At 42.2% G+C, this 13,463-nt stretch overlaps 1 protein-coding gene across 1 annotated transcript; it reads left to right on the top strand.

Moving 5' to 3' along the window:
• The first annotated feature begins 3,082 nt into the window (after window positions 1–3,082).
• LOC142905080 (uncharacterized) lies at window positions 3,083–12,574 on the top strand. The gene is made up of 5 exons (XM_076051574.1): window positions 3,083–3,520; window positions 5,978–6,878; window positions 7,982–8,232; window positions 9,341–9,520; window positions 10,702–12,574. The coding sequence occupies exons 1-5, from the start codon at window positions 3,083–3,085 to the stop codon at window positions 10,909–10,911; spliced, it is 1,980 nt and encodes a 659-aa protein (XP_075907689.1). The 3' UTR covers window positions 10,912–12,574.
• The last annotated feature ends 889 nt before the right edge of the window (window positions 12,575–13,463 follow it).

Below are 13,463 nucleotides of genomic sequence, written 5' to 3'. Positions count from 1 at the left end.
GCCAAACTTCACGCCTCTGATGTTTGCCTGAGCGAGTGAACCCAGCGGCACATCGCTGGCCGGGCTCACGCTGGAGGCCTCGTGCCTCGGCAAAGTATCATGTCTCCTAAATCTCCTCTAATGTTGTCTTTAAGTATCAGACAGCGGGGCTCACTGTCGGATTAGGGCCCTCATCTTCTGGCTGCGTGCGCGGCCTGTGAACGCCTCGTTAAAGTGCGCTCCGTCTTCGGACGTCTTCGCTGTTGTACACCCGCTGCTCATGTTTGCAAGTTGTTTCATATGTCTGCACCACGTGGCTCATCAATATGGAAAAATGAAAAAATATCAATATATTAGTTTCAGTTTTACCACTGCTATATGTACATATGTACTGTGTGTGTGTGTGTGTGTGTGTGTGTGTGTGTGTGCGCGTGTGTGTGTGTGTGTGTGCGTGTGCGTGTGTGTGCGTGTGTGTGTGTGTGCGTGCGTGCGTGCGTGCGTGCATGGAGCACGGGGGTAAAGCTTTTAGCCACCATCCCAAAATATTATGTTTATATATTTTGTGTGTCTTTCCAAATGTTTGGTTGTCACACAAACACATCAAAATTAAAATGTTATTTACTGACAATAATACAAAAAGTAATTTCTTGCAGTTTTGAGCTGGATGGAACACTGCACGTGCTTTATGTGTGTCAGTGTTGGTGACTACACGAAAATAAACTGCAGTTGGAGACTTAAGACTGATTCTTCGCACAATACTGGACATCAAAAATGCATGAGGTGCAAATTTTACAGTTTAGTTTCAGACAGCTGGTCACTCTGGATAAACAACCTAAAGAGTTTGGAAAATGACAGGACACAATGTGTGTCCACATTAAAAAAAAAAAAAAGAGGGGGGCCAGTCAAATTTCTTGGACACAAACTGACACCTCTTACTTTGGTCACATATTTTTTTCCGGTCATGAACTGGGAGGTCTTAGAACCAATCAGCTGACAGAAATGGCTCCAGCTCTGAGTGCACACAGAGTTCTAGTGGCAGTGCGACAGCACTCACTCATACTGTGAGAAAGTTGCTTCACGGTGTGAGAGTGTGAGCAGCGTGTGTGTGCTGACATCGGTCGTCACTCAACGCAATGATGGCTTTGGTCTTTCTGCCACATAGCGCACGGACTGATGTAACTCTCTCCCTTTCAAATAATGAGTTGCATTGAATTTGAATCCAACTTCATGGGAGTGTTTCAGTTGACTTTGGCAGTGAGGTCGTCATTCAGGAGCTTCGACAGACATGAGAAGTGCTACAGTGTCATTCTGAGGTCGTGAGGTTTAGTCTTGGCAATGTTAATGAAAAAAATGCTTTCAAACATTTGCTTGGAAATGTATTATTTTCAACTTTGTGGAAATGTTTGTGAGTGAACTGAGAGCTTTGGACTTATTGGGTGCTACGGATGCTCGGACTGGTGGCAGGCCGTGACAATAAGAAGCTTAGAGGTAACAACATCCTGTGTGTTCTTCTTAGTATCTTATTCCCGGGTTGACCCAATAATCATACGGATGGCTGCCTCTGTGTTTGGACAAACGTGGAATCCCTGTGGACTGTAAAGCTATATTTAGATTTATTTTCTAATGCCAATTACTGCAGCATAAAATTATAAACAATACATAGATACAAATATGGACAAATACGGTATAGTATAGTTTTGCCTGTAAGAGATATTTGTTTGAACGGTTTCATACAGTACAAGAGACACACAGCTCCACAATGTTTTTGCTTAGGTAAGCGATTAAATCTTTAGGGACATTCAATTTGTCTCCACTGTACTTTTTCCACATACAGCAAACAGAAAATGCTTCCTAAGGGCGGTGAGCTCTGAGACTGATTCATGAGACCCCCGTGTGAATGTCTGGGCTGCTCAACTCTGTCGGTCTGGAAAATAACACCAGCCTTCATTATGAGAACTGCCTGGCTGTGGTTTTGGGGGTGGTTTAATTGCCAGTCAACGCCAGTATGTGTGTCTGCTGCAGTCTCAGCATACCCCAACCAACACTTAGTGTGAAGACAGTCAATTACAGTCAATACGGTTAGGGATGTTTCTTTTCAATCAGTTTATCAACGCCTTTATTTTCTAGATTTCTTCTGCATGTGTCTGAAAATGAGGCTGCAGTTTTCGTTTTCACAGTCTCAGTGTTATTTATGATGTAAACAGAAACATTTTTTTTCTCCAATATAATAATTGACATCACAAGCTCAATTATGGACTTTATACTCTGTATTATGGGCTTGTTTGCTGAATCTTTCTCTGTCTCTGTCCTGCAGGCAAAGGCACTCAGTCACCTGATGCAAGGTTAGAAGCAAGAGTTAAAGGGATTACACTTGGCTGTCGAAACACAGGAGGCCCTTGGAGCCAAGAGAGATCACCTGGCTGGCGGAGGCCCAACGCCTCTTCCTCTGAGACAGCTAAAGGAGCTATCAGGATAAATAAGCTTGTCTCTCACAGGTTGCTAACTTGCCATGGAGCCAAGAAACCTTGCGTGATACCACAGGGTTGCTTCGCAGGACAAGTATTTGGCACCCATCAGAAATTCTGCCCTGGAGTTTGCGCTCGTTTCTGCTCTGAAAGGGACTGAATGCTGTCTGGGAGGAGAATCTGTCTGAAATTTTGACATGCGTTGGCTTCACACCTTCCAGTCCAAGTCTTGTGACCTCCATTCATGGTGCTCATCACGACAGGAGAGCTAAGGCCAGGGCGGACTCTTGTTTGTCAAGGAATAACTCTGAGCGAGGCCGACTATGGCCAGAGACGTCAGTCCTGTGGGGCCCTTGTCATTGGTAGCAATGAACCCACACAAGGTAGGGGCTTCTCTGGGGTTTTTCCTCCCCTTTGCCCCTTTAGGGTCTTTAGTTTTTTATTCATTTCTATCATGTGCCGCAGCGGCAGGTAGTTTGCCTGGCATAGAATACGACTATGGCATTAGCCCCAAATTCGTTTGCACTCCGATACCGCCAGAGGCAGACCCTAGCTGCTATTCTCCGCCCAGTGTGCCCCATGGACCAGCCACCAATGGTCACAGCAGTGGCCCAAATGCCGGCACCCGGCGGGGCATGATGTCTGACGAGGCCAAAGCGACCATCTTGCACCTGCGTGAAAGTCTTGTGAGGCAAAAAGAGACAATACTGGACCAGCGAGAGACCATCAGAGAGCTGACTGCCAAGCTGACGCTGTGCGAGGGCTTTGGCGGTCACCACAGTGTTGGCCATCACGACAACCACCACGATACTCATCACGACAACCACCACGATACTCATCACGACAACCATCACGACAGCCACCATGATACTCACCACGACAACCACCACGATACCCATCACGGGTCATCGCATCATGGGCCCTCGGCATATCACAGCAACGACCACCACTACTCTCATGGCAGCCACAGGTCGGATCCCTATCACAGGAAGGGCTCGTCGCATGGGAGCTCCTTCTCGCCTGAACAGACTGGCAAAACGCTGCAAACCCTAAAGGAGAGGCTCGAGAACTTGCAGGTGGGTAAAAAAAATGCTGCATTACACATGAAAGAAAGATCGTCGTCGACATTTAAAGTCAAAAACAAGAGGCATTGCTGATACATCATATTCAAGGCGAAGACAAGTAGCTCGGCTGAATGGAATTAACGAGCCACAGGCCCGAGGCGAAGGCTTGTTTTCCTGGTCGCTGTTTCATCAATTATACGAGACTGATAAGATTTTTTTCTCAGCCGTAATTTTAGTGATATCAGATTGTGGCTTTTCTTGAATTCAGTCACACAATCGCAGTGCCACAACAAATCATACCTGAGAAAGTGTTTAAAGGAGCTGTGCTTTTTTTTCTCTTAATTTATTCATATGGCTATAATTAAAGCAAAAATGTTTCAAGAAACAGGAAAGGGAAATTCACGAGGACTATTTCACCATCGAGATCTTTTAAAGTGCCGAGAAAAGGGACGGAAATGAGAGGCTGAACAGTGTGGTACGACACTGGAACATGCTGAGGGTTTTCCTTACTGGACACATGTCCTGCATCAGTCACGGTCATGAGTCTCTTTTGTGACTATCCCTAACATCAAGCTCTAGCAGTGGCAAAATTACATACGATGCCAAACCGTAACTTTCAGACCCACTTGAGTAAGTCAGGGCGATTCTTGTCAATTTCTTTGATATGAAAATCACAATCGCATTGTATCAATATATTAAGCAGATGTGTGCGTTATGGCATACGTGCTAATTTTCAGCAACTGTCTATAATCATATGAAGAACATTTGAACATCAGTATCATGAAAATCACTCTCAAACCATTAACTTAAGCAAAGTGGTGCCTCCATCCGAACCTGTGATCAATAGTGGTTTGATTTTAACCCTAGTTTAACTCCTTTGTGCAACGCTGTTCTCACACATGGAAAGATTATCACTGTTGAAAGTTATTTTCTTGATGCAAACTTTACGTGGTTGTTCTATTATTATATATGTATTTCTATTTTAATGACCAGCGTGTCTTTTTCAGTCTAGTCACAAAACATTCAGTGAGCATAACGTAAGAAATATTACAGAAGATATTACCACAGAGCTGATTTGCATATGATTCATAGTTTAAACATGCACCAATGACAATTATAGTAACAAAATGTTATGTTTTGTTGGTATGTCTTGTGCATCGATGTGCGATGCACACGTGATGCACATATGCCTCCAACCTGAAATGACCCCTGTCATTTTCTCATGACATGGTGAGAGAGAAGGAGCTTACAGGAGGATTAGAGCGTGAATGAAGATGAAAGATAATATTAACTACATAATAAAACAATATATACATACAACAATTATATATTTTCTAAGACCAAAAGGCACATGAGGACCTCCTGTCTTACTTATTTCCCCAACATTTGATGACGCTGTCGTCACATTGCGAGACTAACTCCCTGCCGCCTGCCGGCCTGTGAAAGCCTCATTATCAGGTGGTCTTGGGTCACGCACAGAAAGGTGTTGCCAGAAATCCCCTTCAATCTCCCTCAAAGGTGTGAGACAAAACAGAAGCAGAGCCAGGATTTACCTCCCCGTTACCTCCCTCGCTAACAGGATGTCTACGCCACCAGCCTGTGGCAGTGAGCCAAAAGGCGCTAGCCAACCTCATCTTCAATTAGCTTCATCCTCCCTGACGAGGCTATTAATCGTGGCGTGCGCTGGCAGGGAACAAAGCCGGATTTGCTGGTGAGGAAGACGAGGATAAGGATGACTTGAAAACAGGAGGGGGAGACTATTCACCGGCAACTTTAAATGTCATCTCGTCATTTTTTATTATTATTTGTTTTGAAAACTTTATTTCAAATATGTAAATAGTGAAATCAAAACCAAACAAACAAAATACATAAATAAATAAAAGGCTAATGAGCAAATATAAGAAAAAATAAAAGAAATCAAACATGCTCGAAAAGGTAAAAGTAGGAAGAAGTAAAAACTTATATACACAACCAGTCAGAAGTTTGGACTCACCCAATGAATGTAATGTCTTTTCTTTCATTCTCATGACTACAGACATTGCAGTTTCTCACTGAAGGCATCAAAACTACGAATGAATACACATGGAATTAAGTAGGAAACAATAAAAGTGTCAAATAACTTTTATATTTAAATTCTTCAAAATGGCTACCTTCCATAAATGGCATATTTAGAGTTATTGAACTTGTTTTTCTTTGCTGCATAATTACACATATATTGCTCACATGTTTGATTTCTTCAGTATCTATCTGCAGTGGAGAAAGTTGGAAAGATTTAAAAAAATTAAATTCCATGAGAAGGTGTGTCCAAACTTTTGGCTGGTCGTGTACTCCTACCCCCACTGTTCTCACTGTTTTTCAACCCAAGTCAGCTCAACCTATCATTATTTGTTGGCTATTTCAACATTGTGTGGAGAGCCCTCCATTTCTCATTGTGAGAGTTCCTTGTCCCTATTTGTGTTTTACCTGCAGGCCAGGAACTCCTCCAGTTCGTACTCCAGCTCGCTGAGAGAACTCCTCCAGCGAAAGATCACCGCCCTTGAGGAGCAACTGCACAGTTACTACACCGAGCACCATGACTATGGCCACCACAACGACCACCACGACGACCACCACGATGACCACCACGATGACCACCACGATGACCACCGTGGCACCGGTCACCACGATGACCACCACGATGACAACCATGGTACCGGTCATCGCGATGACCACCACGATGACCACCATGGCACCGGTCACCACGATGACCACCACGACGACCACCACGGAACAGGCCATAACGACGACCACCATGATGACCATCACGACAACCATCATAATAGCCATAACGGCAACCACAGGATTACCCACCACAGAGGCCACTATAGTCATCATCCCAACTACCATTACGACTCGCATGGTCGCCGGCATTATGGACATTTTGGCAGCCACCACAGTGACCACCATGACGACCGTAATGACCACCATGATGGCCACCACGATAGCCACCGTGACAGCCACCAAGATAGCCACCACGATAGCCGCCACAATAGCCACCATGATGACCACCACGATGACCACCACGATACCAGTCATCACAGTGGCCACCATGATGACCACCACTACTATCATGGCTCAAGATACCATGACGACCACCACGGTGACCATCACGATAACCACCACAGCGACCACCACGAAGGGCGTCACGATGGCCACCACGACGGGCACCATGATGACCACCATGGCTCTGACAACCACGACAACCATCACAGCAACGAGTATCACCCTCGGCGGCTACCTTTCATCAGCAAAGACTCCAGTGTGCACGGCACGGGACACAGCAAACTGGAAACGGTGCTCGGCCAGCTGCACCACAGCAACACAGAACACGGTCAGTGAAACGCTGAGGCTCAAGTATACGTATGTCACTGCTGGCTCTTGTAGAAAAGGGCAACGTGTTTTCTCCAATGGACTCATCAAAAGCCATCATTACAACAAATGATGAGTGAATATTCAGAAAAATTTTGTCCACTCATTGGAGTGGTACATCATATCTTCATATTCCCGCCACACCTTTAGAGTGACACCAGCTGTGTTTCCATGACAGTTTTTCGCAAAATAAAAGCGATATGTCTAAAACTTCAACAAAGGACAACTGCGTTTTGCCAGTGTTTCCATTGAGTGGTGTGACGTATAAGCCATAATTCTCCTAAAAGCTTATTCCACGAGATTTTACAAGAATTAAAATTGCTTTTGTTTGCTTACGTTTCTTAGCTGTCAAGAATGGTTGTTATATTTTTCTCTTTGATGACTCGTAAAAAATATTCTGTCTCCTCCTCTGTCCAATCATAATGCACCATTTTCACTGGTCAATGAACTGGTCAGTTGATCCAGTACGTCACATCGCTGACGTGTAAATGCCAAAAAAGTGTTTCCATGACACTTTTGCGATATACCTCTGTATGGATACATCTGAAAAAAAACCTCATGCGAGCGTCAAAACCTTTTAGCCATATTTGAGAGGTTTTTCCAAGTTTAGCTGTTACCATCACCAGTTTTTATTGCCATAGGTTTTGCGCAATTCTTTGATTTCATGGAAACGCAGCTCCTGTCACAGTGGGGAGGTAAAGTGAGAACCATACTCTTCAATTGACACCACTCTTTCAGTGTTGTGGCTTTTAACGGTTACAATGGTACTGTATTTTTGAAATCATTGTCTAAAACATTAAAGACTACACTTATTTCTTCAATAAGAGTATAATCCTCAGAGCAAATGAGGTTATATTTCTTGAGTTCAAAGTAATTTTTTTATAACTATGCTTTTAAAAAAAAAAAGGCATGTGCGTGTACTACATAAAATATTTTAGTTTAGTACAAATGGTGTATGTTAGCTACAAGTTTGAGAGTTGAGAAGTTGAGAGGTATCTACAAAAACCTCTGTACAAACCCAATAATACACAGCAGAATCTAACCCGAATCCATTGATGTCACCAGGTAATCACAAGAAGTTCAAGAGCCCCAGCGCTTTCCTGCTTGACTTTCCCATGAAAACCAACTACATGTATGGCAGGATGAAGCGCTCAATCGTCAACGAGCTCTTTGCCCTGACAATCTGCCTCTGGGTGAAGGCCGGATCGGGCCCTGGCCTTGGCACTCCATTTTCCTATGCCGTACCAGGACAAGCCAATGAGCTTGTGCTTATCGAATGGGGCAGCAACCCCATGGAGCTGCTGATCAACGACAAGGTAAATCTCGCCGATGACATTAAGCCAACACTATCTGCTGGTGAGGATGTTGAGGCTTTGTTTTTTTCTTTCTGTGCCCCATGCAACGGGTCAATCCTGACTTGTATGGAACTATTGCATTTTTTTCATGTTGTGTGCACCCAACATGTTTGTGTAATTGTAATTCTCGTTGCTCTTCATGTCATTTCATCAAACGTCAACTTTCTTGACTTCAAGCTCTCCTTCATAGAGTCCTGTTCACAAGGAACGGCCCTTAATCAACTTGGACTGACACCTTACCATTTCACAAGATATTTACCAAGTTCTCAGATTCCTGGCAGAAAAATGTCACGTAATTAGCCAGGCTAATCCGTCCTTCCCTGAAAGGCTCGTAAACTTTGCTAAATGGAAAACAGATGCCCGTCTTCTTCTCTTCCCTGTCCCAGTCCTGCGAGTTCAACAAGTGAATTAACCAGGCAAATAATCAGATTATTGTAATTGATTGGCCTAATTATCAGTGGAAGTCATGTCATGTGTGTTTGTCTTTAGTCACACACTTGGTCGGGAGCTTGGCATTGGTCCGACCTCCCGTTAGTCCAACAAATTGCACATTGTTCCGACCTACCCAAACCCTCACATTTACCCTAACCCAAATGGGAGATCGGACCAATGGGCAATTTGTCGGACTAATGGGAGGTTGGTCTAATGGGCAGTTCCCCACTTGGTTGTCATAATGCTGATCAGTGCCACAGTTGAATATTCTCTAAACTACTCTGATTTTATTGTATTGGTAGTGAACTGAGTAAAGACGATCTTGCTCGACAAATGCACCTCCCCAACATTGGCAAGCACTTGCACACAAAGCTTCCAGTCTAAGACTTTGTTCCTGCTTTGTTTTCTGAATGACAGCTTAACTAGTCTGTCTTCTTTGAGGCTGTGCTGCTGCTTCAGCTCTCAGAGACGCTTTGAACAGTTTAATTCAGCCGATGAAAACATATGCTCTCACAAAATCTGCCACATTTCATTCCCCTTCACGAAGGACCGGAGTTTCCAGCATGGAGCAAAATATCCAACAGCCATCTGCAATATTGATGCCGCATTTATACCTTATCTATGTCTGCGTCTCTAGGCGGTGACGCTGCCCATTACCATGACAGATGGAAAGTGGCACCACATGTGCGTGACGTGGTCAACCCGCGATGGCATCTGGGAGGCCTATCAGGACGGGGTGAAGAAAGGCTCGGGGCAAAACCTGTCGTCTTGGCACCCCATCAAAGCTGGAGGGACCTTCATCCTGGGCCAGGAGCAGGTAGGACACACAGCTGGCTGCCAAAAAGACACTCATTAGACGTCTTGAAATTTTGGTTAATGAGCAAAACACCTGAAGAAGACTTGGTGCCTGGGTTATGCATGTAAAGCAATTTTAATGAGAGACTTATGGAAATGTTCAGAAGAGAATTCATTGTCCTTTACTTGACGTGTTAACATCATGAATTGCAGTTAATGTACAGATGTATAAGATTTACACTACCAGTGAAAAGTTTGGGTACGCCTTCTCATTTTATAATTTTTCTTTCATTTTAATGACTATGTACAAAAGATTCTCACTTCACGTTTTCAAACAATGAATGAATGAAACATATATGGAATTATGTAGTAAACAAAAAGTGTGACATAACTCAAAAACATTTCATATTTTATTTTCTTCAAAATATCCCCCCCTTCATATTAAACATTTAGTTATTTGTCAATGTGTTCTTTGCTGCATACTTTCATATATATTGTTCATATATTTGATGTCTTCAATATGTATCTACAATGTAGAAAGGAGTAAAGATAAAGAAAAACCAGTGCATGTGAAGGTGTGTCCAAACTTCTGACTGGTCGTGTATATCAGTTAGCTGTCAAGCTACAAGCTTTATTTACTCTTGTAAAGAAGAAAAGAAAAAGATATGTTTTGCTGCCAGACAATTAAACCTAACCTCTCAACTTTATTTTGAAAAAACATCAAAATCAAAATTTCAAGATACTGTAAACAAAATAAATACAAATAGTTAACAGAAAACAGCACACAGACAAGTATTCACATGGCTATACATGTGTTCGCTTGAACACGTTAACATTTATTATGTTTTTCTATTTTCCCCTTTTCTTCTCCTTTCTTTTTTTGTCCAAAATGGAATAGGAAGAAGCAAATGCTTGTCTAGTCTTCCCCCAACTGAACAATATTTGATTGAATTATAAATTATACCATTTAACAACCATTTATAATGATATAATCTAGCTGCCTGAGATTTCCTGACAACTAGTATGCAGATGATTCACTCATATTTCCAGGGTTCTGCACCTCAGCGCACTTCACAATGTGCCCTCAAATAGAACAGAAGAGTATTAAGTGACCATAAACAACACAGTTTATATAAATGAGTTAGGTCCAGATCTGGTAAACATTTAAGTCTGACTGGTTCTGGTTCTCCTTTGCTCTGGCAGGATTCGGTGGGCGGCCGCTTCGACGTCACCCAGTCCTTCACGGGGGAGCTCTCCGACCTCCAGCTCTGGTCCAGGGTCCTGACAGCCAATGAGATCTACAGCCAAGCGACGTGCAGCAGCCACCTGGTTGGTGACGTCATGTCCTGGTCGGAGGAACTGGTGGAGCTGCACGGAGGCCTCACTGAGTTCCCCTTCGAGCCCTGCCACTGAGGAATGATGCCGGGTTTTTGCAGGACTTTAGTGAAGAGATACAACAAACTCACAGCTCGGATGTGGATTTTCATCAAGATAGTGTCAAACGCTGAAGCAGCTGAGCTACAGGTGGCAGACGGACAACAGATTTGTGATAAGCACACTTATTAGTCATCTCAGTTGGGATTGTCGGCCTTGGCATGCTCGCTCGCTTCCTGGTTGGTCTGCAGAAGGACTTTGAAGACTCCGAAGAACGCCAACTCTTGGATTGAGCAGAATGTGTGGTTGTGGCTGAAGGTGTTCTGCAAGATCCACGGAACTTAATAGGATTTTGTCTGGAAGAGGAAGTAAAACAGTGAACCCAAAGGATTCGGCATGAACAATGCTATGGGAATATCAAGCTTGAGGGTTGTTATTTGATTTGCTAACAATCAAATGTAATAAATGGTAATGCTGTTGCACAACTTTTGTAAAAGAAAATGTAAAGAGGAATGTTGGCTGTTTTATACTAGTATTTCATATTGAAAACCATGCAATAAGCTTTTTTTTTTGTAGAAAGATCTCTTCAAAAAGGTAAAACTCCTGAGTTCTTTGTTCTTTCGAACTGTAAAAAATCGCACCTTTGGAAATGTACAAGTCAACACAAAGCGTTGCGTTTCACACGACGCTCAAGCGGATAATTTGATCTTTGAAGCTGTTATGTAAGAACTGCCCAATGCCAGTCAAGGACTCCTGATGACTACGAGCCACCTGACAGCGCTGAGACCAAGTTAACTGTCGCTGCCCGGGATGTCAGTGGCTGTAATGCCGACGTCTTTCTCAGCAACCGGTGGCTTACAGCGGGATTTGCGTGTGCACAACTGATCCGATCCTGCCTATTTCTGACCGGCTTGGGCCACATGGCAGAGTTTCACACACACACACACACACACACACACACACACACAGACGTACATGCTCAGAAATAGTGAAGACATTTTTAAAAGAGACATTCTACCACTTGTTTATAGCCCAACCTATGTTTTTATATTAAAATATTTTATATAAAAAGTAAGTGAGTTTTTAATCAAACATAACATTTATTATGGCATTCTCATACTGTAAATATTTAAAGTACTTAGCACTTTATTGACCCACTCTGTGTTGGTTTGGAAGATATTCATATATTATAACTGAGCTCAGAAAACTTCTATGTTGAACTTTATGAAATTAAAACTCCCTTCTGTACCAATAGTGTCACACCCCAACTGTAAATATCCATAAAGTCTTGTTTATTTTTCGACTACAATGCCAAGTCAAGCACTTTGGAACATTAATCCAGGTTTTTTCTGATATTATAGTGGGCCAAATACATGTTACATGTCTTTCATGTCTTGTTTCCTCAACATAGATGCATCCGACTCCTGCAACTATTGAACTGTAGTTTGTAAGAAAAATACTGTAAAAAAATACTCGTAAAAAAATGTTGATGCAATTTTATGCAGAAAAACTTGCTCATACTCGCCTTTGGTGTACATTTTAGATTTTTTTGGTTTGTTTGTTTGTTTTGAATATCCTTGTGTCTTTGGTTGTAAATATGAAAAAAAAAAAAAAAAAAAAAAAACATTACATTGTGTTGGGTCAACTGTACCAAAACTGTGTAAGCCAAAACTATCAACTGAGTTGTAAAACTTGAGGGAATGCTGTTATATGTTTGTAAAAATGTCAGGATTTTGAATAAAACTATATATGAGAAAATTGACTGTATTTATTTCAGAAGGTTTTATGAACCGGATCTTTGGGCTTCGATGTGAAGTCAGAAATTAACAAGCACAACCTTCATTTTTCTTTTCAGGATTGCCACTAACTACAATTTTAATTTCCTTATTAGAAATAACAAATAGAAACGAAAAAAAAATAGTTATTTGCTTTACTTTTTCTATTGTTTTGCTGCTGCTGCTGCTGCTGCTGCTGTTTTTTAGAGGAATCAGTACGTTTGAAATTCATGGACAACAACAATATCAAAAATTATAAAAATCATTTTAGTTATTGCCTCTACATGCTTGTGTATTTGCCATTGCTAACACATTTTAATTGTCATCTTACTGTTAACTCCTTGTTTTGAAATGGAAACGCACAAGCTTTCTGTGCTTGATATCCAACATTTGACTTATTGAACTTTAGCTCTCAATATTACAGTAAATCTTCTCTTCATAATCCCTTTTAGACTGCTTCCATTTCAAGTATTGGAAAAAGGATGCAGCTGAAAGTGTTATTTAGTCTGCTGGATGGAATGAACAATCAGTACCACTGTTTAACACTGGGAGGCGCTACGAGAACGGATGAGAGCTGAGAGCGAAACCTCCACACACATCAGTATTGAGTTACATGTTTGACTACAAATTTGTTATACAAACAGCTTTGAAGAACAGGAACAAAACAAGTTCCGTACTTATGTCCATATAATGTCGGCAATTACTTTAAATTTACCTTATTATCCATTGACTTTGTGTGTGTTAAATCCTGAGAGTGTCCTGGATCCTGTATGTTTATTACATGTATTTTTATATCGATATGTTTGCACGACAACA

This window comes from Nelusetta ayraudi, unplaced genomic scaffold, assembly GCF_046127955.1.
Source record: "Nelusetta ayraudi isolate G7.1 ecotype Tasmania unplaced genomic scaffold, CSIRO-AGI_Nayr_v1 ptg000135l, whole genome shotgun sequence".
NCBI lineage: Eukaryota > Metazoa > Chordata > Actinopteri > Tetraodontiformes > Monacanthidae > Nelusetta > Nelusetta ayraudi.
The sequence above is the reverse complement of the archived record's forward strand: the minus strand, read 5'-3'. Positions and strand labels throughout refer to the sequence as shown.